This window comes from Oryzias latipes, chromosome 12 (assembly GCF_002234675.1).
Source record: "Oryzias latipes chromosome 12, ASM223467v1".
NCBI lineage: Eukaryota > Metazoa > Chordata > Actinopteri > Beloniformes > Adrianichthyidae > Oryzias > Oryzias latipes.
Genome location: NC_019870.2, coordinates 19,551,590 through 19,576,923, shown reverse-complemented (window position 1 = coordinate 19,576,923; position 25,334 = coordinate 19,551,590). Strand labels below are relative to the sequence as shown.

Below are 25,334 nucleotides of genomic sequence, written 5' to 3'. Positions count from 1 at the left end.
CTACTGTACGTCTGTGAGTCTGGAAAAACTCTGTAAAATGCATTGTTTGCTTCCAGGCTTCCAGACAGCAGCAGGACAAATAAGAAACTGTCAAAAGCAAGAGAAGCAAAATTTCGATTGACATTCAGAGACTTGTAGGACACAAACAGTGAGCACAAGATCAATAATTGAAGACGGCTTTGGTGTTTATGCTCTGAGCAAACTGAATGGTCGTATATATGAATTGTTTATGAGGAGAATATAGCCGAGCTGGCAGCTGTCATTGTGTTTGGATCAGACCTCCAGCTAACAACAACATAAACTAGAGCTATGATACAGAGAATTCCAAGCACTCATTCTCTGACTGCTTTTTTCTTTCATGACTTTCTTTTAATGTTTAAACTAAAGTAACATTTTATTAAAGCATAAATGAGAACCTAAACAAAAACAAACACAATAAGAAAAATATATTTTTTGTGAACATGGTAATGGCAAAAGTATTTGAGTCTTTGCTGTCAGGTTCAAGTCTTCGTACTGTTTTTAAGGGAGTTCAGAATGGGAAAACCCAGTTCCCGACCCAGACCAGTTCCGGACCCAGACCAGTTTATATGATCTGATCGAGTCCTGAACCTTGCGTTTGGTCTGTATTCACACTGCCGTCAAGTGGCCTTTCCTGATTTAACCAAAGCCAGCAAGCAAAACCACATGAAGGAAAATCTCTCCCTCATTGTTCAAGAACGATGAGAGCGGGGCAAAGCTACTAGACTAGAGACAGAAATTATTGAAGTCCAGCACTTTGCAGTCCTTCTCAGGGTAGTTCATTCAAACTTTATATTTTGCTGACCAATTTTAAACGTATGTGTCAACATCAGGCTCAACACTTTTTACTTGCTTTTTTGGTCCAGTGGAGACACTCTCCAGGGCGATTACTGGCAAGAAGACAGCTAAGAAGGTGTCATTAGTGTTTATGACATGTAGGGAAAACAGTGAGAAGCAACATGTATCACTTTAAAAAAAATTTTTTTAACGAGCCCAAATTCATACAACCAAATGTCAATGAATTGCTGTGTCTTATCATTGTGGTGTTATAGCATTGTTTAAAAAAAACTGTTAAGGAAGGCATCACGTGACGCGTAACAAGACACAAAAAAGCATGTAAAACATGTTTTCAGTGGTGTTTAAAGAAAGGTAACAAGTAAGGACTTGGACCCTTTTTTCGTCTGTGATAACAATGATCGTTGCCTTACATTTTTCCGTGACTCATCTGTTGCTACATGCTGACTGTGTGTAAACCACATGACTGCTGGTTACCATGGCAGTTTTGGTTCAGTTGTTCTGCTCCAAGGACGGATAGTATTCCGACTGAGGAATCTCAAAGCAAACTGAAGCTCAGTCCGATTGGAAACTAACCGAGACCACCTCAAGAGATGGGTCCGAGAGGGGTCCCTAATCCCGGACCAGGGTTCACTTGGGTGTTTTCAGACTGAAAATTTGTTCCGGCTAATTGGTAGAAATGAACTCTGGTTCACTTAAGGTGAACCAAATGTGTCCAGTCTGAATTCACCCTAAATTTCATGTTAAAATTATTTGGTAATTCTCAGGCTGAGCACTTTATAATATTACGATAATGTTTAGACATTAATAAAACGCATACATTATGACTACTTTGTTAACATAAAAGCCTTGTAATTCCATACATTTCTAATGTGATCCAGGTTCAACATACAAATGCCAGAATGATTTTTTTAAAGTACAGTTTGACCACTATTATTAGGTTTATACAAAAATTGAGCATGGGTGGGGAATTTTTTAATCACTAACATTTGAATACACATAAACATTTCTTGGCATTACAGTTATGCATATATTATTTATTGTATTTTATTTATTTGAAAATAACTAATGTTGGTGAAACTTAGATCATGAACAAAAAATGTGACATTATTGTCACACACCTATTTTCTTGTTTGAAAGAAGAAAAACACACGGTTGGCTTGAAAATATATAATATTTATTTTGTATGTATTATATTTACGGTATTTTAAAATAACTACCATTGTTGGAAACTAGTTTTTGAACAAAATTACGACAGTTGAGTTGCATACCTGGACAAGAATTGGAACAACAAGGTTCTATTTCATTTGGACATCAAATTTTAATTTACTATGCTTAAATGCTTAAACAAAAATACTATTTTTATTTTTCATTTTTTGCTTTAAATGAATTATTTTTTTAAAGAAAATATCTTCTACTGAATTACATCTTATTTTCTGAGAATCTGTATGTCTTAAACTATTAGATTTATTTGAAAAAATGTTGGCAGTAAATCTGTTTTTTGGGGGAAAGAAACAACATTTTTAGGAATTTACTACAACCTTGCATATTGAGAGAGTTTGATTGCTACTCTGTCTTTTGTGACCCAGATCCCTGAAAATTCTGTTTCCTGTGTTTCTCTCCTCTAATTGTTTTTTTGGATGTTGCTGCTGGGCTTTGTTCCTGTTTCTGTTTATATTGTATCAAGCAGGCCAAAAAAACTCACAAAAGTGGTATAAAGTATGGGGACAAAAGCCTATTCAAACAGATGTTTTGATACGAAAAGTCTCTGGCACAGTTACAGTATATCAACCAAGAAGAAAAACACATTGACATGGAAGAATCAACACAAAGCCGGCGTAACACGTCAGTCAGCACCGCTTCGGTTCTTTGCTGCGAGTGTGTGCGGCAAGCACCTGACAGCTCCTACATCTGCCAGCACAGGGGAGGTAAAGCCTTAGTTCAGTCTTCACCCGCCACACTCACACAGTTTTGATTTCATCTATTATTCAGTTGTAACTCTGCTGTCAGGCTGAATCGCACAAGTATTCCCAGACTCCTGGATTGCTCCAGAACTTTATCTACAGTGACTTCGCCACATGATGAAAAGCATGAGGAGGTTTTGTCGCTGCTTCTAGTCACAAGAATCTACTCAGAGATCCTCAACTGCCAAAGAACCATGGGAGGTGAGAATTGAAATGGAAACTTTATTTGCAACGATTTGAGCACAGCAATGCTCTCTTCAGGTGTTTAAATTGTTCCAAATAGATTCTGGTTTAGGGTTCAATAATAGATGAAAAAAGAAAAGTCGTTTCTAGGAGCCTCTTTTGTCTCTTCATCAAAACAGGGGTCAATTCTTTCAAAACTGAAAGTTGACTTTAAAAATAACTGAAGATGTATTGAAAAAAGGACAAAAAATATAATTTTCTTTTATTCACCCAGACATGAGGTAACCAACAAAGTGATGAAGCAACACCTCCACCTGCTGGTGGTTTAAAGGGACCACCAGCAGGATTTTCTTCCTATTTTCCTATAAAACCAATGGCATAATCTAAAAGCTGACTGAAATTTTGAACAAACAAAAAACTCAACTCACAAACATATTTATCCTTTGAATTATGTTCTTAACTTTAACATGATTGCTTCCCTTTTTTAAAGAATCCATCTTCTAACTTAATATCAGCTGTGCGGAATCTGGTCATTCAACTTGTTATATGTTAATACAGTTACCTAAATTGCTTTTTTTTCCTGGTGTGTGGTCGAGTAATAAATAAAAACTGACAGTTTAACCATAAATTGATGAAAGTGTGGTGGATACATTTGTGTAAATTCAAATAATCCACTGCTGCTACTCTGGATGGGACAAACCTTCAATCCAGAATGTTTGACGCACTTTAAATGAAACTCTTAATTGTAAAAAAATGAGGAAACGTTCGACGCCTAATGAAACTAGATTTTCTGTGGGCTTTTTTTCCAGGACAGACGGAACATTAATTACCTTTGAGGTAGAAAATATATTCAAAACAATTATAAATGGCATATATTGACAAATTCTAAAGTTAGTCAGTGAGTTTCTGTTGACATTGTGCATTAAAATAAAAACCCTGTTCGTGTCAAAATAATTATTAAGAAATTACCACTGACATTAGATGAGTAGAAATGTGGGTTTTATCTGAAAAGCCTAAATTTTATGTATTTAGTTTTGGTTTTTTGTCAGGAGTTATGGTCATATGTGTACATGTGGCTCCTTAATATAAGGTATTGAAGACGTGTGTTAACTTGGTAGTGACTTTCTATAAAGACCCACTTCAATCATCTTTTGATAAGTGTTTTTTTATTATTATTAGTATGCTGTTTTAGAAATTCATCTTCTAAGTTGTGAGTGGGACTGTTGGTGTCTTTGAATAAAGACATACTTAGAAATGTAATTTTAAGCTTCATTTTCTTTATATATGTCCTCCATCATGAGAGAAATGCTACAAGAACATGTTAAAAACACCAAAAACACAATTTTCATCAGAGTGAGTCTATAACTGAATAAAGGTTGAAGGAGGGAAGATGTTTGACCTATCATTTAAAAATGAACTGATCTAAACCTGTAACTGATGGTTTGGATAAACACTTAAAGGGCCTATACCATGTAAAATCTTTTTTTTTGTTTAGCTTTTTTAATTGTATTAAAATGTTCATTCCTCGTGAAAAGAAACCCCAAAGTGGTATTTTGATCCGTTCACAAATTTCTGAGTATTCGTCTAAAAAACCTGCACTCTGAGCACCAGCCCCTCCTAACCCACAGAAATGAGCTGGTTCTCACATTGACATAGACTGAAAGGAACAGCCCCTTCCAAGGAGAGTCTGCACTGCAAACACCGCCCCCAGGCTAACACACACACACACACTTTCTCTGCAGAGCTAGTGGTAATTGGCTAAAACACTTTCCTTTTATATGCACATCCATCTTTGCAAAAGTTCGGATGTTGTTTGTTTTCGTGGACGAAACGCGGACACACTGCTGAGGCCAACTCTAGAGTGATGTCAGTCACAAGGAGAGAAAGTCGTTGCCTCTGAGAATGAGCCGTCTTACTTCTAGGTTGGAAAAAAGCTCAGAAAAATAACTAATATTTCATTTTAAAAAAATGTTCTTTTAGTGCCAAAGGCAGTAATATTTACTATAAAAGGCTTAAGAACAGCATGGTATGGGCCCTTTAACTTCTAGCTCTTCGATAAGAAAACGATTGTCTGACTGTAACATTTGGAGAGCTCTCTGTAACTATTTTAACTGATCATGTATAAGACAGTCTTTATTCTTACCAGATGCCCCTGGCAGCACGAGTCTGAAATAATGGATGTTGATCCTCCCCTGAGAACACAACACCAGTGGGTTTTTTAAGTGGTAGTTGAAAGAGTAGATGTATTGGTCAAAATAATCAAGCATCTCCTTCTAGTAACACAACCACTTCCAATTTCGTAACAGCTCAGGAACTCACCAGGATCTGGGGCATCTGGTTGAAGAGCTGGAAAGTCATTTTCAAACAAAAAAGTACTGTCATAGTCAGGATTTACCTGGAAAATAAATGTTTAATAGACAGTAAGCAACCAAAAAACTACTTCAGAAATGTTCTTCACTAAAGTGTTCAAAGTAATGGTAAAAAAATGAAAACAATTCAGGTAAACCTGTCCATTACCTGTCCATTTGCTCGTGTGTTCCTGGGACAAAGAGGGTTTTTCGGATCATATTTAGGTATGTGCTCCTCTGGAGGTTTTTCCACTTGTCCAGCCCACGGTCTCTTCATGCGGTGGGCCGACACCAGGACCCAGCTGTCCCGCAGTGGGTTGTACCGCAAATGCTGGTGCTCTGTTGTTCATAAGACATGTTATAACAACAACACCGTGTAGTAACGGAGCAGGGGTCTACAACCTACAGCTCAGGAGCTACATGTGGATGTTTTACCGCTCCATGGTGGCTCTCTGGTTGAAAAAAATAAAATTCCTAGTTTTAAAAAGTAACTGTAAATAAAAAAAAAAGTCAACTCAGGCTTTAAGAAACTCATTCACAAACGGTTGAAAGACAATATGTATCATAAGTCGAACTGTATATATGAATATGTAAATGTTTAAGTATTTTGTCTTTATGTCTTTTTTGTCAACTTGATGTTAGTTTTGTTTTTTGAGTAAATTGTATCTTTGGATGGGCTTGGAAAAGCACTGTGCTTCAGCCCAGTCCCTTTTGGTTAATGTTGCTTATTGATTAAAATTAGTAAAAAAAAAAAGTGTAATGTTTGAAGAACCAAAAATAAATTTCAAACTAAAAAAATTTTGACAGCTTTTTGGGTGCCGTGTACAACAGAAAATAAATCGGAGGTCAGTAAGCACAACCAGGATCAAGGCACCTCCGATTATAAAGCAGAATCTCTATTTTTTACAAATTAAGGAATTTTAAGTTTTGAAACTTTACATTTTAAGGCTTCAAATAAGTTAGATTTACATTTTTGATTGTCAGATCTCCTACAAATAAAAATAAATTAAACTGTTTTTTATTTTGTTTTTCACACAACTTACCAAATTGTCTGCTTTGAAATGGTGGTATGTGGTTCAGAGTCTTTTATTTTGAAAGCCAGTTATGTAAACCTCTGTCTAAAGTATTTCATAATTTGAAAAGAAGGCTGTTTTCTCTTTATGTTTGTCTTATCTATGCAAAAAGAAAAATATATATTTATACTCATCATAATAGTACCAATAACATTATTGTCAATAAAAACTCATGTCTTATTTTTCTACAAGGTGAAATAAGACTTGTGGTTCCTGCCACTGGATTATAGTGCTCAGTGAGAAATTGGCCCAAATGGCTCTTAAGTGTTGAAGGTTGCAGACCCCTGCACCACAACAACTACCTCTAAAAACAAAGCACATGGAACATAAGTTTTCATTGAGAACATGTATAATTTCATCTGTCATTTGAAATCAATTTGGTTTTAACTATTTACCATAACAGCAAAAAGTAGGTTTCGTTGTCGCACAGCAGGCACAAAAAAACTGCTGAACCAGAAAACAACATCAGCAGAAACTAAAATCACGAGACAGTTGTTGGGAGATTTTTTTTTTAAACCACATAAGCTAACAGATTAGTTTACCTGTTAATTCAGTAATCTACTAACTAACAAACAACACAAATGCCTCAATAGTTTTCATTTGGATATGCTATGGACACTATCACTTATTAACTAATTTGAATAGTAATTTGCTACGTCTGTCTTTTAAAACGACTGGATTATGAACTCGTTATTAGTTATGTTTCTGTCCTTTTCTTAAGTGTATGATCATCAGGTTTTCAAAGTAAATATCATGTGCCGCAAAACAGAATGCCTCTTTTTGTTTTGTTTTTCCAGAGTGTTGGTTTCTTTCATTTTACACACCTTTTGGGTCGAAACTCACGCCTTGTTCGCCGCTCATGATGTAAGCAGCTGAAGAAAAGTCTATAATATTCGGTGAACCTTTTCACTGATCCTGGACTCTGTATGAATGGTCTGTCTACAGCGACCCTTGTCTTACTTCCTGTTATTCGTCGGACGACCCAAAAGTGCCATTTCGAAACAATGTTAAACATCGCGAAAAAAGCTTTAAAAAATAAAGAAAGAAACAAAACAGATGTACATTGAATTACACAGACAAATATAATATCATATTGTGAGTAAATATAAATATTTTATAAATTATTCGAAGCATGTACGTGTTTTCACTTGGTTTGTACAAATGATCTTAGAGGGGGTTTTGATACTGTGCTGGCAACTTTCTGTCGCCAGTTCGCCCCACGACGAAGTCTGCCTCTGATTGGTTAAAATGACCCATTCTTGCTGTCACGTGACAAGGAAGGAGGCATTCCACTTTTCCCTTATGGAGCAAGCCTTCTCACACATGTAGCGGGATTTGCAGCTGTCTGTGCCACCATGTCTTTTATTAAAGCCATTTTTAAGTTGCTCGTGTTGGCCTCCGTCGGCGTCCTGGTTGTGTTGGTGCTTCAGAACTGGATGGCCACAAAGGACTATGTTTTTAATAGAGACGATATTGCCAAGTTGGTCAAACAGTATGCAGGCGAGTCTGACAATCAGAATGAACGACATTTCACTCGCTTAACAGTTCTAAGTAACTGTAATTGGGTTAGAAAATGATGTTGACCTTTCTGCCATTAACACTTCATGGTGTTGAATTGTGCTATTTGTGTATGCATCTTTTTTTAGGGCAGGATCATGAACACGCCTTCACCAAAGTGGTGGTGGAGCTTAGGAAAAGGTAAAAGCGACTTGTTCTTGCACAAATCTCCTTGACTGTTTGTTAGGTCAGTTCACTTTCAGTTACTCAATTGTAGATTTTTTTTTTCAATTAACTGTCGTTTTGTGGGGGGTGGGGGGGGGTTGTATGAAAATACTTTGGTTTTGAACAAAACAATTATAATTTTTTTAAGTAAGATTTTTTAAATCGTCAGAAGAAATTATTATTGTTTTTGCTAAAACTATTATGCTGTAAAGACAATTAAATCAGCAAATTTCATCGTGTTCTACTTTTTTAAAATATGTTTTTCTACATTTTTGTCAACCAGATGAAAAAGGAAAGTTTAAATAAATCAAAGATATTGATACAGATTAAATAATCTCCGTTTATAGTAATGTATCATCTTTGAATAGTCAGCTAATATTATATTACGTAAATGTAAAGCTGCAGTTAACAAACATGTTTTCATGTATAAAAAAGGATTGTCTGTAGTTAAATTTCAGTAGTTTTCTGCTGTTAAGAGTTAACGCCATGTAATGTCAAATGTACGGTGGCCCTGAAATGCCAAAACCTAAAATTTCACAACAGCAATTTAAAAAGCAAAACATACTTTGCATTTTTCTCATTTTTACAGTGATCACTTTATTTTTTATTATTTATAGTCAGTCACCTTATTTGTTTGTCTTATTCTATTTTATTCCTTTTTTTATTGTGATCATTGTGATCTTTAATATTTTTGTGTGTTGAGTGATTTGTTGATGTGATTTTCACGTGTTTTTAATTGTAACATTTATCTCAATATTCTAGCTCTTGATAGAAACTTAATCTAAGTAACCTCTTCGGTTTTCCTTAATTAGATATCCCGGCCGCATCCTGCCTGATGAAGACTTGCAGTGGATTTTTGTTAATGCAGGAGGCTGGATGGGCTCCATGTGTCTTCTTCACGCCTCTTTGACAGAATACTTGCTGCTGTTTGGCACTGCAGTGGACACAAGCGGACATTCAGGTAAACAAGCAGTAAAGCGTCAAATCAGGATCAGATTAAAGTGGATCTAAAACCAGATCGTAAACTTGATAGTTTTAAACTCCAAATTACACATTTCAAAATTGAAGGAAATATTGAAAAATTGAAAAAATAAAAGTTTAAATTAGAAACTTGAAAGAAATATTGAAATTCTGGGGGGAAATTTGAAATTTGAATTGAAAAAATTGTTCATTTTTGTAACAGCTGGCATTTTGTATTATCGTTAGTTTTTCTGTTTCTTTTGTTTTTCCCTTTGAATCGTTTTTTTAAAGTTGACATTATAAGAGAACTGGGGGGTATTCCAAGAAGCATGTTTAAACACCAATTTTGCCACCTTAAATGAATTACTTCTATTGGTAACAAGTAATTGAGTTAAATTTATTCAACCTAATTTCTTACGTCTATAAAACTCAATAATTGTTTATACAACTCAAATTTACATATTTATTTAACTAAATCTCTTATTACTCCAATTCAATTAATAATTTTTCCATCCTAATGAATTATAATTCTTGAACTCTCAAATGTTTAAGTCTGAGCTGGCAGATATACTCATTTTTATAACAAGAAAAAGAACAAAACGATACACGCCTGGAGAATACATCCATTTAGAAATTTTCCGACATTGTCATTACAGCAATAGGCAGCAGGGGTGCTATATAAACTCATCATCCTCTCCCTCCCTTTCAGTCATGGTGCAGAGTAGGACAAAATAACTCAGCAAAACACAGTAAAACAGCTAAACAACTAAACACATTTGGTCAAAAACCCACACTTGAACCCAAATCCGTCCAGACAGGCAAAGGGAATGATATCCCAGAATCCCTTGTGGTGCCGATCTAACAGCAGCAGCAAAGTTACACCTACTTAATTGAATTCATTTGAATAAAAATAAAATAACTGTCTGAAAACTACGTGTTATTTTTAAACTGACTAAACAAAAAAATGATTTTTAATTATATTAACTGAAGCAAATAATTAAGTTACATCAACAAAGTTTATCTTTCCAACATCCATACGTGGTCTTATCACCCTCTCATAGTGGAAAAAGTATTATTTGAGCTTCTTCATCCACTAAATCATCTTCAAATGGACACGCCATGCTGCTTCACCTCTCTGAAAACAAACTAAGCTTCAACTAAACCTGCTCCAGACCAGGTTGTGTTCAGAGCATGAGTTGCCATGGCAACTTGACATACCCTGAAACATACCTCCATTTCTGGAACCGAAAGCTGAGGTTATCAACTTCCTTAGCCTCAAACTTACCGTGGGAGCTAGCATAACCTGCTTCCTGGAATACCCCCCAGGACTGAGTGGGTGAGACGTCACCCATAGAAAATGCCTTACTTCCGGCTCCAACTAAATGCAGCCAATTCAATCTGCATTTTTCCGCGATAAGAACGTCGCCATGTTGGAGCCAGACATCAGTGACTTGTCCTACTCGGTCTGAGTCAACATTTCTGTGGCAATTACTGTTGCTAATTAAGACTGAAGCTGCATTTACAGCAAAAGCGATTCGCGCGGCGAAGGCGGCCAGTTTTAATGTTGGGTCAATGGTGCAGACGCGAACTGAGGTCCTGCAACGCGAGTTGAGCGACTGAGACAGCACGAAGGTCTGGCAGCAGCGCGATTTGAGTGGCGAGGCCAGAGTTCAAATACCTGAATTTTGGCTAGGTTGTTGCGTCGTATCTACCAATCAGGGAATCAGCTTTGGGTACGTGACGTTTTCAGTGAATCGATCAGCGGGTGAAATACACACCCACTGCGAGCGTTTTTGCCTTGAACTTCCATTTATTTTGTTCATTTGCTGGGGCCGTGGGTTGCTGGAGCCTGTCCCCACTACTGTTGGGACGGGCTCCAGTATACACCCTGGATAGGTTACCAGCTTGTCACAGCCATGGTGGCTCTCTGTCTGCCATCCAGTTCTCTTACAGTCAATGGTGATGAGCCTAATATTCCTGTGGGGGTGGAGCTTTGAGCCCATTGGCTACCGGGGCATGATTGACACTGGTTGATGGAGATTATGGTGACGTCATTTCCTGTCCCACCCACACATAAAATTAGGAACTGTAAATTGAAGACTGAAAGCAAAGAGGGAGAGATTTGAAAAACCAAAAATTCAGAATACAAACCAGCAGCAGTTACAAAAAAGTATTTTTTCTTTCTTTTTTTTTTCTTTCAAATTTGCAACTTGGTTGTTATTCACTTTAAACTGATGCTAATTTGACCCTATACGTATTTTCCCTACAGTTTCAGACACATTTTAAAAATTAGAAAGAAAATTAAAAAAAAAACTGTGAATTACTGATTTGCATATTTTCATTTAATTTTATTTGTTTCATGTATTTTTGACATTTTTCCATCATTCAACTTTGGAAGTTTAGTAAACGTGTCTCCAATTTTGTTTTTATTTTCTGATCCATTCAGGTCGATACTTAGTTGAGATTTCTGACACTATCATCTCAGGCACTTTCAGGCAGTGGAAGGAAGGAACTACCAAAAGTGAAATATACTATCCTGGTACTGTTTTATCACATTTTATAAGCAACAATCCATACATTTTATAACTTAAAAAAAAGAAAAAAAGAGTTCCTGACCAAGATGTTTAGTCTTTCTTCTCCCTCAACAGGTGACACCATTGTTCATAAAGTGGGTGACGCCACAGCTGTGCAGTGGACTGCTGGGACTTGGATGGTGGAGTATGGCAAAGGTTTCATCCCATCCACCCTGGGCTTTGCTCTGGCAGACACCCTGTTCAGCACCCAGGACTTCCTGACAATGTTCTACGTTGTACGTGTTTACATGAAGGCCCTTCTGATGGAGGCGGGCACGCTGCTTACAGAAGCTGGAGTTTTCTGAGGCTAGATGACATCAAAACATCGTTTTGTTACCAAGTAAATAAATTCTGACATGGTCGATGCCTCTCTGCCTACAACTCCATGTGCAAAGAATTGTTTTAAAATCCAGATTGCACTAGTATGTAAAATTCATCTGTCTTAAAAAAGTTGCATTTAGTTTTATCACAGATATGATCATTTCTTTTAAAATTTAGTGTCTGATCGAATTTGAATTAATTTTTGAAATACTTAAAACGTCCATGAAACACTTAATGGTGATTCAAACTCCATCTCACTGCTCAGAGGCAGGAAGGCTCTGCATCACTTTCTGTTCAGTAAATTATTTAGGCTCAAGCTGATTTCAGTCCCTATAAATGTCTTTAACGTCAGTTTAGAATCTGTCTGAAATAACTGAGCAGCAAGTTAGTTTATCCTCACCCAAGCTCGGGTCCTCTACCAGAGTAGGCAGTGTGTGTGTGTAGCTGTTTAATGCCTGGGTCTTGTTCTTGCCATTGAGCTGGTTCTCAGGACTTGTCTTACTCAGTGGAGGTATTTGGTTGTTGCAGCTTTCCAGATTGCCTAGGCCTGTGAAATTCCGAGGTACTTGTAACAATTTGTTCATAAAAAATAGGCATACAGACTATCTGGAAATGAGATGGTTAATAAATTAATTCTACATTTAGGTGAAAAGCTAACTTGCAAAACCCAGCATTCACAAACATTTTGGTTACTCCTCAGTACCAAATATAAGTTTCTTCATCGACAGAAGACTCAACCGCACTAATTCTTTTTTTAGTTTGATTTTTTTTCTTTAAGTATTCTTCCAAATTCAGGTTGAGTGTTTGTATAATGGTCCATCTTTGAGAGAAAACCAGCATTTTTTCTATTGATTCTATTGATGTGCAGTTCATGTTTGGAGAAGAGAATGGGATGAAACACTTCTATTCTTCACTATAAACCTGTGCTGTTTGTTTTCTACAGAATAGTGTCTAATTAAAAACTATGCTATAGTGGTTGGGAGCTGATGATTGACAGGAATGACTTGATAACTAATTTTCTATCGCTATGTGAATTTATGTTTATTATAAGGTGGAAGAGGAGAACAATTGTATATCTGTCCACATTTCTTGGTTTTTCAAATGTAATTTAAGTATTTTACTTTTTATCATTCTGACCAAAAAACTCTGCAGTATTACTTTTAGTGGTTAATATCCCCTTTTTTTATAGATATCTTAAACCCAAAGGCACTGTAACTGTTAAATGATGGTCATGGAGATCATACTCCCTTTGGCTGATAATTATTGAAGACTGACAATGCCAAAAAATAAAGTTTTTTTTTCTTGGTATGAGGTCTAACTTGTTTGTACTTAAAACTCAAGGTCCATGAATGTTTGACCATTTGTATAAGCATCTGAACTGTTAAGACATTTTTGTTGTTGCACATTGTTGACCACGCTGAATATACATTTGGAGTTGGAGAAATAAATCATTGGCACATGAATCAAAGCACAGAACTGTATGTGTTCCTGCACATTAAATTACAGTAAATTTACAGAAAACAAAAACAAGACATAGAAACATGTTTTGTTCAATGCAGCAACAACAGGGCACTATCCAGTGCTTTAAAGTGCTGGTTCCAATGTGGGAGTAGGTGGATGTTGGATAGAAAATTAGTTTTTATTTTTTTTTTTTTTATATGAGTTTAATGTATGTCAAATGTTTCATTGGCTAACTTCCTTTTTTTTTTTCAGATCTCTTTATTGTGATGGCCTTTGCGACATATAAAAACGTTTATTCTGATCACATGTTACTGGAGCTTTGAGTATGACATCTTGAGCAGCAACATGAAGGCAAACACATATAAATGCTTCCCATTTCTTACCAAAATGTACTAAAGCATAAAGAGAAAAATCTAGAAGGTCTCTATTATCATAGATATTACTTTTTTTATATAAGATTTTTTCTTTCTTTTGAAAGCAGCTCGTGCAAGTTCCAATCGAAATAAAATTCATCCTCCAGTGTCACATGAAATCTTCCTGCTGCAGCAGATTTACTTGAATAAAAACGGCAAGAAAGCCAACTTAAACATCCCACTTTGTATTATTATGACTTTGGTGCACCTTCATCAATTTTCTCTTTTTACTATCAAATATGTGCTTTAAGTTTATTCTAAAAATTAAACCACTTTGACAATTGAATAAACCTTCTACCATCACTTTGATCAGTTATCTGTCATGTTAAACATCCAAACATAACTGAAATAACCTAATTAACTTAAATGATAGTGACCAAAACTCCAAACTCATTGTTGATTCAGTATGTTAACATTTTTCCTCAAAGCAAAAGATCCAGGGAACATGAAAGCCACAGGTTGCAGACCCCAGGAACTATAATCAAGTGTTGTTATTAAAAAAAACTTCAAGTGTACTACTTTTTGTTAATGGATCACAGAAGCTCTCAATTTCTATTTCAAAACAACTTCAACTGCAAGACAAAGTCACCTGGATTCATGAGAATTTCTGTCAACATAATGGAGTAGAAGTAATCTGAAAAAGGAAAGTCAGAACCAAAAAGTAGGTTCAAGGAGAAAATGAGTGGGAGGTTGATCCATAGACCGTATTTAGAGTTCGTATTTACAGTAAGTGGGTTGATGTGGAGGATGCAGAGGATATACGCAAATTATTTTATTGTTTAACTGAAATCTTTAAATTGTAGAAACATTTTGGATTTCTTCTACAAAACTGCAACGTCAGAATTTTTTAAAAGTCTTTATCGCACCCCGATTGAAAGTTGTCTCAAAAGATATTTAACTTCGGAAAAACCATGAGCTCTGCCGACTCAAACACTTCCGGTCCACATGTGTGTACGGAAGCCCGGAGAGCAACGACGCATTAAACAAACGCGCACAGCTGAAAACAGCCCAAAACTGCCTTAATGATCCAGCCTTAATAAGGTTTCCAACCACGATGGAGCTTTCTTATCAGTCCATTAAAATCGCCCATCAAACTCGAGAGGCGGTGAGTAATCGTGGTGGTTTGTTTGTTTGTTATGGCTTTAACCAGAAAATACAGTTGTGTTAAGCTAACAAACTCAAGCTAGCAAGTGTTGAATAAGTGCTTAAACTAGGAAGAGTTATATGTACTTAGGTTAGGTCGTTGTATCAAATGTGAACTGGTATATTAAAAAAATCTCTAAAATAAACAAATGTTTTGGTACGTGAAAAAATGTTAGTTCACTGGCAGGGAGGCAGCGTTCTTTTGTTGCCATAGAAACCCCATCAGTTGTGTGCACTTGCAGGAAATTTGTCTCCCCCTGCTGGCAGGGTTTGTCTCCTAGTGAAACTTGTCTCATTTTACAAATTAGGAGATAATGTCTTTTTGTCTTTTAGGGAGGGGTTTGTATTCTTTTCTGCTTTTTGTGAATCTCTTATTCCATAGCCTTTATACTGTTTTACTTAGTGTGTCACTGTTGTTTTTAAAGTAATTTAAACATTTTTTTTCCAATCTCTTGTAAATTCAAATTCAACACTTGTATTTTAATAGATCAAAAATAGGGGTCTGCAAATTTTACACTAAAAGAGACATTTTCTTTCCAAACAAAGCTCAGTGAGAGCCACAAAGTCTCACTTCACAATTAAGAAAAATCTACTTGATCTTTTTGTAGCCAATCCATTTATAAAATATTAAAAGAATTGAAATATAATAATGTTATATCTATATATAATAATAATACATTTTTGTTTTCACTTTTGACAGCAACACATAAAAGTTCCTTCCAATATAAAACATAGTTGATGCCAAATAAGATCTTTCTACTGCATCATTTTATCTTGATTTTGAAAATCCAAGAAAGCCAACATTTTTTTATTTCAAAAACTTTGCCTCTGATCTGCTACCAGTCACTGTTGTGCAGAAGATGGTACGAGTTCTTTATACAATGTTCTTTAAGCTTATTCTAATGATAAGCCACTCTGAAAGGATAATAAACCTTTTGCCATCATTTTAATTTGCTTTCTGACCTGTAAAAAATCTAATCATAAAACTCAACTAGAAGGAGCTGCATTTACAGAAGAAAATACAGGGTTGAATGCTATATTGCTTAAAGAAAATGAAACTTAAGGGGTAATAATTGGCAAAAACAAAGACAGAAATGATCAAAGTTGTCCATAAATAAAGTGAAAACAGCACAATAACAAAAAAGATATTTTTGTGAAAAGTGCCAGGTCTTGAACCAGCGAGCTCCTGCACCAATGATTCACCATGGATTTTAATGGAGGCAAAAGTCCTGGTAATCTTTCACTATCTTGAAAAGTTTGAGGATTGAAAGGACCAAAAGTCATAGCTGGAAAAAGCTGAAGAAGCTGAACATTTTAATAGTTGAATGGTTAAAATAGCTGAAAAATTGTAGAAGCATTTAATGGGTTGAATGCTTTATAGCTTTGTAGCATTCGATCAATTAATTAAAACAAATGAACCCATTATTTATTCAATGTCTTAGTTAAAAAAAATAATAATAATAATACATTTTATTTAAAAGCGCCTTTCAAAACACCCAAGGTCACCGTACAAAGTTAGAGGTAAAACACAATAAAATCACAACATGTTAAAAACAATAAATAAATTGGATTCATTAGTAAAATCAGCTGACAGAAAATGTGAAATTGTGTTCCGGAAATGCAAGCTTAAACAGATAGGTTTTTAGTCTGGATTTAAAGATCAGAAAGGAGTCAGTGTTGCGGAGGTCTGGGGGGAGAGAGTTCCAGAGTTGGGGAGCAGAGCGACTGAAGGCACGGCTCCCCATGGTGACCATACGTGCCGGAGGGACAGAGAGCTGAAGGGAGGAAGAAGACCGAAGAGAGCGAGAGGGAGTGTTAACATGGAGGAGATTAGAGAGATAGGAGGGAGCCAGGCTATGGAGGGCTTTGAAAGTGTAGAGAAGGAGCTTGAACTTAATCCTAAAGGCTACTGGAAGCCAGTGCAACTGCTGGAGAACGGGAGTGATGTGATGGAAGGAAGGAGTTCTGGTGATGATGCGGGCAGCTGAATTTTGGACCAATTGAAGCTTATTTAGAGTTTTGTTGGGAAGACCAAAGAGAAGAGCATTACAATAGTCGAGACGAGAGGTGACCAGACTATGAACTAAAATGGAGACGGAGTGGATGGTGAGGGAGGGGCGGAGTCGATTAATATTGCGTATATGAAAGTAGGCTGACCGAGTAATGCTATTGATGTGGGATTGAAATGATAATGTACTATCAAGGATGACACCCAGACTCTTTACTTGAGGGGAGGGGAAAACTGGAGAGGAATCGATGGAAAGGGTAAAATTAGAAACTTTGGAAAGGGTGAATTTGGAACCTACGAGGAGTAATTCGGTTTTATCACTGTTAAGTTTGAGGAAGTTTAGGGTGAACCAGGTTTTTATTTCAGACAGGCAGGAGGAGAGGGAGGCAGGTGGAATAGAAGAGTTGGGTTGACTGGACAGATAGAGCTGAGTGTCATCCGCGAAACAATGAAAATCAATATTGAATTTACGGAATATATTACCAAGGGGTAGCAGGTAGGTAATGAAGAGGAGGGGACCGAGAACAGAACCTTGAGGAACACCAGATGAAATGAGTGAGGGTTGGGATTTGAAAGAATTCAGTTGAATAAACTGAGTGCGGCTTGAAAAATAAGAATGAAACCAGCGGAGGGGGGTTGACTCGATACCGAGGGCTGAAAGTCTGTGGAGGAGGATGGAGTGAGATATGGTGTCAAATGCTGCGCTCAAGTCGAGGAGGATGAGGATGGTGATGAGTCCAGAATCAGCTGCTAGGAGAAGGTCATTGGTGATTTTTAGTAGGGCAGTTTCTGTGCTATGAAGGGGATGGAAACCAGATTGAAAAGGTTCAAAAAGATCATTTTGGGTGAGATGATGGGAAAGTTGGGAGGCGACTATTTTTTCAAGAATTTTTGAGATGAAGGGGAGGTTGGAAATAGGACGAAGATTATGAAAGGAATTAGGGTCTGAGCCGGGTTTTTTTAGGATGGGTCTGACGGCAGCGATCTTGAGGAGTGAGGGGACAATACCTGATGTCAATGAGGAGTGGATAATGGCACAAATGAAAGGAAGAAGAGAAGGAAGGCAGGATTTAACCAGGGATGTTGGAAGGGGATCGAGGAAACATGTGGATGGTTTGGACTTATGGATGAGGCGGGAAATTTCACTGGGATCAGGGAGGAGAAAGGAAGTGAATATATGAGTTACAGAACACGAGTCAGACGGGATGGGAGGAGAGGTGGAGGAATGGAGATGTTGATGGATATCTAGAATTTTCTGGTTAAAGAATAACTGAAGAGAATTACAGTGCTCATCTGAATTAAAAATGAGGGGGAAAACTGTTATGGGGTTGAAAGATATTATCCATTAGAGAAAACAACATTTTGTAATTTCCCTTATTTGCATCAATCAGTTGAGTGAAGTAGTTCGTTTTAGTGTTAGAAACCAAGTCCTTGTATTGTAGAATATGTTCATTGTAGATTTCCTTATGAAGGGGAGAGCCAGTTTTTTTGCAGAACCGTTCCATCTGGCGGCATTTGGCTTTCCGTTTATGGAGTTCAGGGGTGAACCAGGGGGAAGATTTAACAAACGAAACAGACCGGGTTTTTACAGGAGCGAAATTGTTAAGACCATCTAAAAGGCACTTATTATAAAAAGAAACCAGTTCATCATTGTTGGACGAGTTCGGGAAAGGAATGCGCTCCAAATGAGAAGAAAACAGATCCACGTTTATATTCTTGATGTTTCGGAAGGAGATGAGGCGAGTGGGTTTAATCTCAGATAAAATCAAGGGGATGCTAAAAGAAACAAGATGGTGATCAGTCATAGGAAGGTCATCTGTGGAACAGTTAGAGGGGGTTAACCCAGAGCAGCAGACCAGGTCCAGAATGTGTCCCTTAGCATGGGTAGGCAGCTGAACATGTTGATAAAAACCAAGACTATCCAGGCATGAGCAGAAGTCTCTGGTGAGGGGGAGGTGGTTGTTATCAAAATGTATGTTAAAATCCCCCACACACATAACGTCAGGAGAGAGAGACGATAGGTGAGTTAGCAGAGTTCCAAAATGCTCCAGAAAGTCCCTGTTCGGTTTTGGGGGGCGGTAAACCACTGCTATTACAGTTGGTGTGGGTCCAGGAAGCAGGAAGGCAGTGCACTCAATGGAGCTGAATGAGGGGAGCGGAACCGGGAGAACTTTCCACGTCTCGCGATATATCACCGCGAAAAGAAAAAAGAAACCACAATGGAGGAATAAAGGAGCTGCATGTGGCTCCGACACCTCAGGTTGTAGACCCCTGGATCAAAATTAGAAGCCGAATTCGAATAGAACCAGTGGTCTTTTAGAAATTTTTAGTGAAACGTGTTTTTTTCTTTAGTTTGTTTAGTCATATTTGTAAAAAATAAATAAATATTATAACTATTGTTATTTTTTTCTTTTTGCAACAGGATGAGCTGAAGACTAAGATGAGGAAGAAGAACCTTTTAGTATTGATCCACCATCATTTGCTTGGGCAAGGGTGAGTTTGTGGTACATTGACACTGCTAAGACCGTGGAATAGCATGTCAAAATAGACATCCTCAAGTTTGAATGGTTTAAATGTTTCATCCTACAAACACCCATCTGTTTATTGCATTAAAGGTTGCAGTGTTGTACCTTTAACCATCAAACGAAGACAAAATCAATAAAAAGGCAAATGCTGCCTATTGTCTTGGGAGGGTAATACACACAATAATGTCATTAATAATATGTTTTCTAAATGTGTTCTAAAGTTTGGTTCTTAGTTTAAGGGTTGCAGGGTATAATTATTACAAAAAAGGAATTTTTTTCCATTTTAGGTTGTGCCAGAGTTTAAAAAGTTAAGTTAAAATCACCCCAACCAAAGGTTTTTATTTTCCAGATTTTTTCATTAAAAAAAAGGAATAAACTTTTGTAGTTTTGGATTAAAATTTTCCCTTTTAATTACAAGTTACCATGACAATTACAAGATGAGCAAATTCAATTCTATTTTTCAATTTCTATCCATGCGTGCACTTACTGCTGGGTATGTGCGCTAAATCAACTCACCCAACAATGAAGTAATGTAACAGTGTATAATAAAGCATGTGGCCTTAGCTGTGTTACATGGATCTGGTTATAAAGCCATCATGTTTGTTCTCCAGCTTTGCAGCTGCAGCAATGGCCTTGGACCAGGAGACAAATGGAGGTCTGAGGAGGTTCGAGGTTTGTGATAACATCGATCTGGAGATGGTGCTAATGGAATTTGAGAGTTATCACTATGTCAAGTTCCAGAAATATCCCAAACTTATCAAGAGATCGTCAGAAACAGGCACATGACCATCCTGATATAAAGAATAGCGTTGATGCTCAGTTATCGGGGGACTACAGTTTAACAAAGTGTCTATTTGTTTTTCTACCAAGGCGATAGAAATGTGAAAAGTGGGGGCAAGAGGTGAGTCAGCTTGTCTCTTCCATCCAGTTTTTCTTTTTATGCAGACAGGAATTCAACATTTTCTCTCATTTGCCCTCAGGATTTCCTGCTCGGCTTTAAAGAGTCTTCCTAGAATTATTTCATCCTCAAACCTTCAGTCAGCCAAGAGGACCACCAGCAATGTACATGGATACTACTGGAACAAAAATATGACAACCCCCTTTGTTAAATAGGATAAAAAGAGGACAATTTTCTTAATATCATGATCAACTGTGAATTTGTTTTCCTAGGAGAATGGGACCTCAGTGGATCCGGACTCATTAGAACTTGGGATGAGCATTTCACCCCTTAAAAGTGGACCAGCTGGACGTGGTGACATAAACAGAAAGGTACTGAAAAAGTTTTACTAAAATTGAATCAAATATACATCACAACAAGTAAAAACAGGTTTTTTCCTTCTGTGTGGTTTTGTTTTCAACCCCTTTATTTATTTACTTACTTACTTATTCATTCATTTATTACACAAACTGTGTTGATACCGGTGTGCCAATTTAGTAACTACTGAATTCAGGAGAATCACAAAATTAAAAGACCTAATGTTAACATAAACAAAGATAAACCAAAACTGCTGAGGCTAGTGTCAGAGTATTCTTTAAATGTAGCCCGCCAGATCATTAAAAAAATGAAGGAAAAATGGATTTACCTTCAGGAACTGTTTGGTCACAGTTCTACTGTATTTCAGTCATGTGAAAAAATAAAGTGACCCTTTTTTTAAAGGCTAAGATCATGTAGTGCCAGGATATAAATAATAATCTATCTACCAGATTTTAACTTTATGCAAATGCAAACTTACTTGACTACAACTTGTCTCATCTTCTTTTTTTTACCAAAAGTTAAGCCATAATGTAAACATTAGTGAGAAACAATTGATTTTACTTGGTTGATCTCTTTTTGAAGGCTTGTTAAAACAAAAAGATATCTACAAAATTGAAAAATTTTGCCTTATATTTAAAATATTATTTTCTTAAATTGTTACTTTTATATCATTTTATTACATTTTTGTGTAGCAACTATCTTGCCATAAAGAAATAACTGACTTTATTTTTGGGACAGTTGACTGATGGAAAAACTGTGACTCATGACGCTTCCAGAGGAGCTGAAACAGAGCAAATGGTAAAAAAAAACAACCTGCACACCCATGAAGTAAAATATCCTACAACGTATGCTGATAATTAAATATTTTGTTTAATAAACTGTGTACATTATAATTAATTATAGTAATGAATGAGCACATTGCTATTATGAGTTTCTGTTGCAGGAGCGGCTCCTCAAACCCCTTAGTGGATTTTCTGGGTTGAGCGGTGAGATGAAGGAGCTGGCTGCAATCATCAGTGGGGTACTGTACTAAGATTTTCACAATGAAAGCATAAAACAACACATTTTCTGCCTGTGTAATTGTATATAAAATATTGTTTTATTTTAGTGATGTGAGCTTGTGCCTATCATAAAAATAACATTTATTATTTATTATTAATAACATTATTTGATACTGAAAGTGACTTTGTCCACTAGGGGGCAGTGAAGAGCTGTGTTTTGAATAAATGCCTTAATGAAGGCCCAGCTCCTATCTATATCACTTATCGGATGTTTCATTTTAAAGGACACCTATTTAGGCAAACCTAATTCCAACAGGACATGCTCTTTCCCGTGCATCCTTCATTCTTTGTTTTTGTGTATGTGTGTGTATTCAACCCTAAAGGACATCTATTTGCACAACCCAAACGTGCGGTGGGAGGACATCATTGGTCTGGAAGATGCCAAGCGATTAGTCAAAGAGGCCGTCGTTTATCCCATTAAGGTGCGGCCACCACATGAGCGCGCTGGTATTTTGGTGTCAGTTCCCTGCCTTCGATTATGAATACATCTCCTTTACAAGACTTAAAGAGACAGAGGGCAGCAGGGTCAGGCCAGTCTATTAGACTGACATGAAATCTATATCTGAGGTCTTATGACAACACGTGTACACAGATGGATAGACAGAAGCAGAAATGCAGGGAGAGCTGTCAGGAATTTAGTATACACAAGCCTGGTTGCTCAGTTTTACCTCTACATACTGACAATATCCTCACACGCTTTTATCATCATCATCATCATCCCGACCTTTCTCATATTGTCAACAAATAAAGCTTGTCTGCATCCTTCTGACATTTCCAGATGAAGATAAGGACAGACGTGTCAATTTTCTTTGTCATATATTCTGCTGGGCTCTTTTATTGAAGAACACCATCCTTCTTTTTTTAGTATAATTCCAAACTTTGTCTCCATTATGATTCATTCCTCTGGGATAAGGTCAGTTTGATGATTTGAGGCTGCTTCTGTTTGCCCAATAATATTCATTCTAATTTGCGTTGTAATGTATTTGCAGCTCTGATTCAGCTTTCCCTTTCAGTCGATCACTTTTCCTTGCGCACAGATCAGTTTCTCATTGGTCTGCTCCAAAATAAAAGCAGTTCCTGAAGAAGTAGATTTAAAATGCAGTGGGGTTTGGGGAAGTTTCATTCCTTCACCATGCTTTGCTTTTGCCAATTGTTGCCCTTGTGATTTCATCCCTATCCTATGCAGTACCCTCAACTGTTTACAGGGATTTTATCTCCATGGAAAGGTTTACTGCTCTATGGACCTCCAGGTGAGGCGTGGAGGGAAAAAAAAAAAAAAATCGACAAAACTCTATTGAAAGATCTTTATTTTAAAATTCAAATGCACGTTCTTCCACAACCATCTAACACACAGGTACAGGTAAGACTCTGCTGGCTAAAGCTGTGGCGACAGAGTGCAGGACAACCTTTTTTAACATCTCAGCGTCCAGCATTGTCAGCAAATGGAGGGGTGACTCCGAGAAACTGGTCAGGGTAGGTCTTCACCCATCAGATAAACCGTACCTTTTTACATATATGTAAGTTTTTACACATGATGTGTGTGTCTGCAGGTTCTGTTTGAACTGGCCAGGTACCACGCCCCATCCACCATCTTTCTGGATGAACTAGAGTCAGTGATGGGCCAGAGAGGCACTAGCTTGGGGTGAGCTCAGCCTGTTGTTTTAGGTTGGTTGCCTTCAAATATGCATGTGACTGCGGCAAAGTGAAGGCATTATTGTGGTCAGGGGGGAGCACGAGGGCAGCCGCAGGATGAAGACAGAACTGCTGGTTCAGATGGATGGACTTTCCAGATCTGAGGACCTGGTGTTTGTGCTCGCTGCTTCCAACCTGCCTTGGTAACACTTTAACCAAAAAAAAAAAACATTGATTGTATATGAGAACTGGACTGAGCAAGTGTGACATCACCTAATAGAAAATAATGGACTTCCGGCTCCAACCAGATGAAGTCAATTCAGTTGCCGTTGTTTCGCAACATTGGCGTCGCCATGCTGGAACTAGATGTCGTCAGTAAGCAGTGATTGTCTGAGTCTTCATTTCTATGGCAACCACTCTTGCCAATCAAGAGTGAGCTTGCTGGAAACCCACACCCCTTCCACTGAAACTGGGCTTAGAGATTCTGACGCTCAATGTTTAACCACACACTTTTTTTTGAGGAACCCGATTGGTCAGTTTATAACTTGCTATAAAGAACAAAAATAATTGTAAAAAACGTTGCACTGTCGAGTTCTCATATACAGTCAATGATAAAAACTATAAAAACTCACGCACAGACCATGATGACAGCATATTTGTATTATTACATTCAAATACTGGAGATGAAAACAGACATCTTTGCTTCAAGGTTTTCTCTTAACAGGCTTGTTTTCTAAAACTACTTTTAGATTTTTAAATAGAAACCTTGTTCTAATTGTTTGAAATCTGATGAGATGTTACCAAGTAAGAACTAAAAAATAACCTTGATCTGCTTTAAAAATGCATTTTAGGGAACTTGACCACGCCATGTTAAGGAGGTTAGAGAAGAGAATTCTGGTGGGTCTTCCTTCTTCTCCTGCTCGCCAAGCAATGATCTCTCATTGGCTTCCTCCTCTCAGCTCCACAGGAGGGATGGAGCTGAGGACGTCTTTAGACTATAAAATGCTTGCGGAGGTTTGTTACTTTTTAAATTCTATAAAGGTGAAGTATTGAAGGATTTCTCATGTTATCTCTTAATTTTCTGAACCTTAATCTTGGCTTATTTAGACATGTGTATTTTTTTGTGATGCGTCTTCAAGCAAATGGAGGGATATTCTGGCTCTGATATCAGGCTGGTGTGTAAAGAGGCAGCCATGACGCTAGTCCGTACAGTGTTTGACTCTCTGGAGTCTCATCAGGAATGTAAGGCCACACATTGACCTTCTTTTAAAAAAAAAAATCAGACAGACAATCCTCCCACAATGCATCATGCTCAAATAACTCTTCTTCCACATCAGGCTCTGATATTACCGCCATCCAGCTGGGAGCTTTAACTACAGCGGACTTTGTGGAGGTGATCGCACACACCAAACCATCAGCCCGAAGCCTGATGGACCGCTACACCGCCTTTGAGAGAGAATACGAGTCGGTCTGAGGCTCAACTTCTTCACCCATGAAGGATTTTTTGAAAAAGAAGTGTTTCTGGTATCATTTTAAAACATTTAAGAGACACAAATTCGCACACATCAAGAACACAATTTATCTGTTTTGCAAATGTTGCCATAAATGGCATACATGACATTTAAGCTGTGAAAGTGTTAAAACACTTCTAAAATGTTCTTTTAGAAGAAAAGAAAGAAATGTTTTTTTTAAATAAAATATTGATTTAAATATTAGTGTTTTGAGGGTTTTTTTTTCTAGCCGTCTGCACATTGATCTACAGTGAATATGACAAATCCAAATCATGTTATTTATTCCTTATATATGCAATCCAATAGGTGAAAAAAACTCAATCCCTTTGTGTTTGTGAAAATTCAAGAGGAATAATCCACTTGTATTA

At 37.1% G+C, this 25,334-nt stretch overlaps 3 protein-coding genes across 8 annotated transcripts in view; 2 read left to right on the top strand and 1 right to left on the bottom strand.

The window, feature by feature from the left end:
- Positions 1–7,341, bottom strand: part of galt (galactose-1-phosphate uridylyltransferase) — a 43,695-nt gene extending 36,354 nt beyond the window's left edge. The window contains exons 1-4 of the mRNA XM_004075009.4: positions 7,206–7,341; positions 5,478–5,647; positions 5,280–5,355; positions 5,104–5,152 (exon numbers count right to left, since the gene is read on the bottom strand). Coding sequence (XP_004075057.1) covers positions 5,104–5,152; positions 5,280–5,355; positions 5,478–5,647; positions 7,206–7,242 — 332 coding nt within the window. The 5' untranslated portion in view covers positions 7,243–7,341. The remainder of the gene's footprint in view (positions 1–5,103; positions 5,153–5,279; positions 5,356–5,477; positions 5,648–7,205) is intronic.
- Positions 7,342–7,641: 300 nt separating this feature from the next.
- On the top strand, positions 7,642–13,265 carry sigmar1 (sigma non-opioid intracellular receptor 1). 2 transcript variants are annotated; one of them, XM_004074871.4, is made up of 5 exons: positions 7,642–7,881; positions 8,028–8,079; positions 8,916–9,064; positions 11,510–11,602; positions 11,712–13,265. In XM_004074871.4, exons 1-5 carry the CDS (start codon positions 7,737–7,739, stop codon positions 11,939–11,941), a joined length of 669 nt encoding a protein of 222 aa, XP_004074919.1. In that variant the 5' UTR covers positions 7,642–7,736; the 3' UTR covers positions 11,942–13,265. The 2 variants fall into 2 exon arrangements, with proteins under 2 accessions (XP_004074919.1, XP_020563472.1); XM_020707813.2 differs by having other exon boundaries at positions 7,656–7,881; positions 11,692–13,265.
- A 278-nt stretch (positions 13,266–13,543) lies between these two features.
- On the top strand, positions 13,544–25,171 carry katnal2 (katanin catalytic subunit A1 like 2). 5 transcript variants are annotated; one of them, XM_020707807.2, is made up of 17 exons: positions 13,544–14,936; positions 19,405–19,475; positions 20,119–20,285; positions 20,378–20,408; positions 20,488–20,569; positions 20,678–20,776; positions 21,501–21,560; positions 21,706–21,783; positions 22,147–22,245; positions 23,010–23,073; positions 23,178–23,296; positions 23,374–23,465; positions 23,548–23,658; positions 24,307–24,333; positions 24,415–24,469; positions 24,595–24,697; positions 24,793–25,171. In XM_020707807.2, exons 1-17 carry the CDS (start codon positions 14,886–14,888, stop codon positions 24,927–24,929), a joined length of 1,446 nt encoding a protein of 481 aa, XP_020563466.1. In that variant the 5' UTR covers positions 13,544–14,885; the 3' UTR covers positions 24,930–25,171. The 5 variants fall into 5 exon arrangements, with proteins under 5 accessions (XP_020563466.1, XP_020563469.1, XP_020563467.1 ...); XM_020707810.2 differs by having other exon boundaries at positions 24,563–24,697; XM_020707808.2 differs by lacking the exon at positions 24,307–24,333.
- Positions 25,172–25,334: the final 163 nt, after the last annotated feature.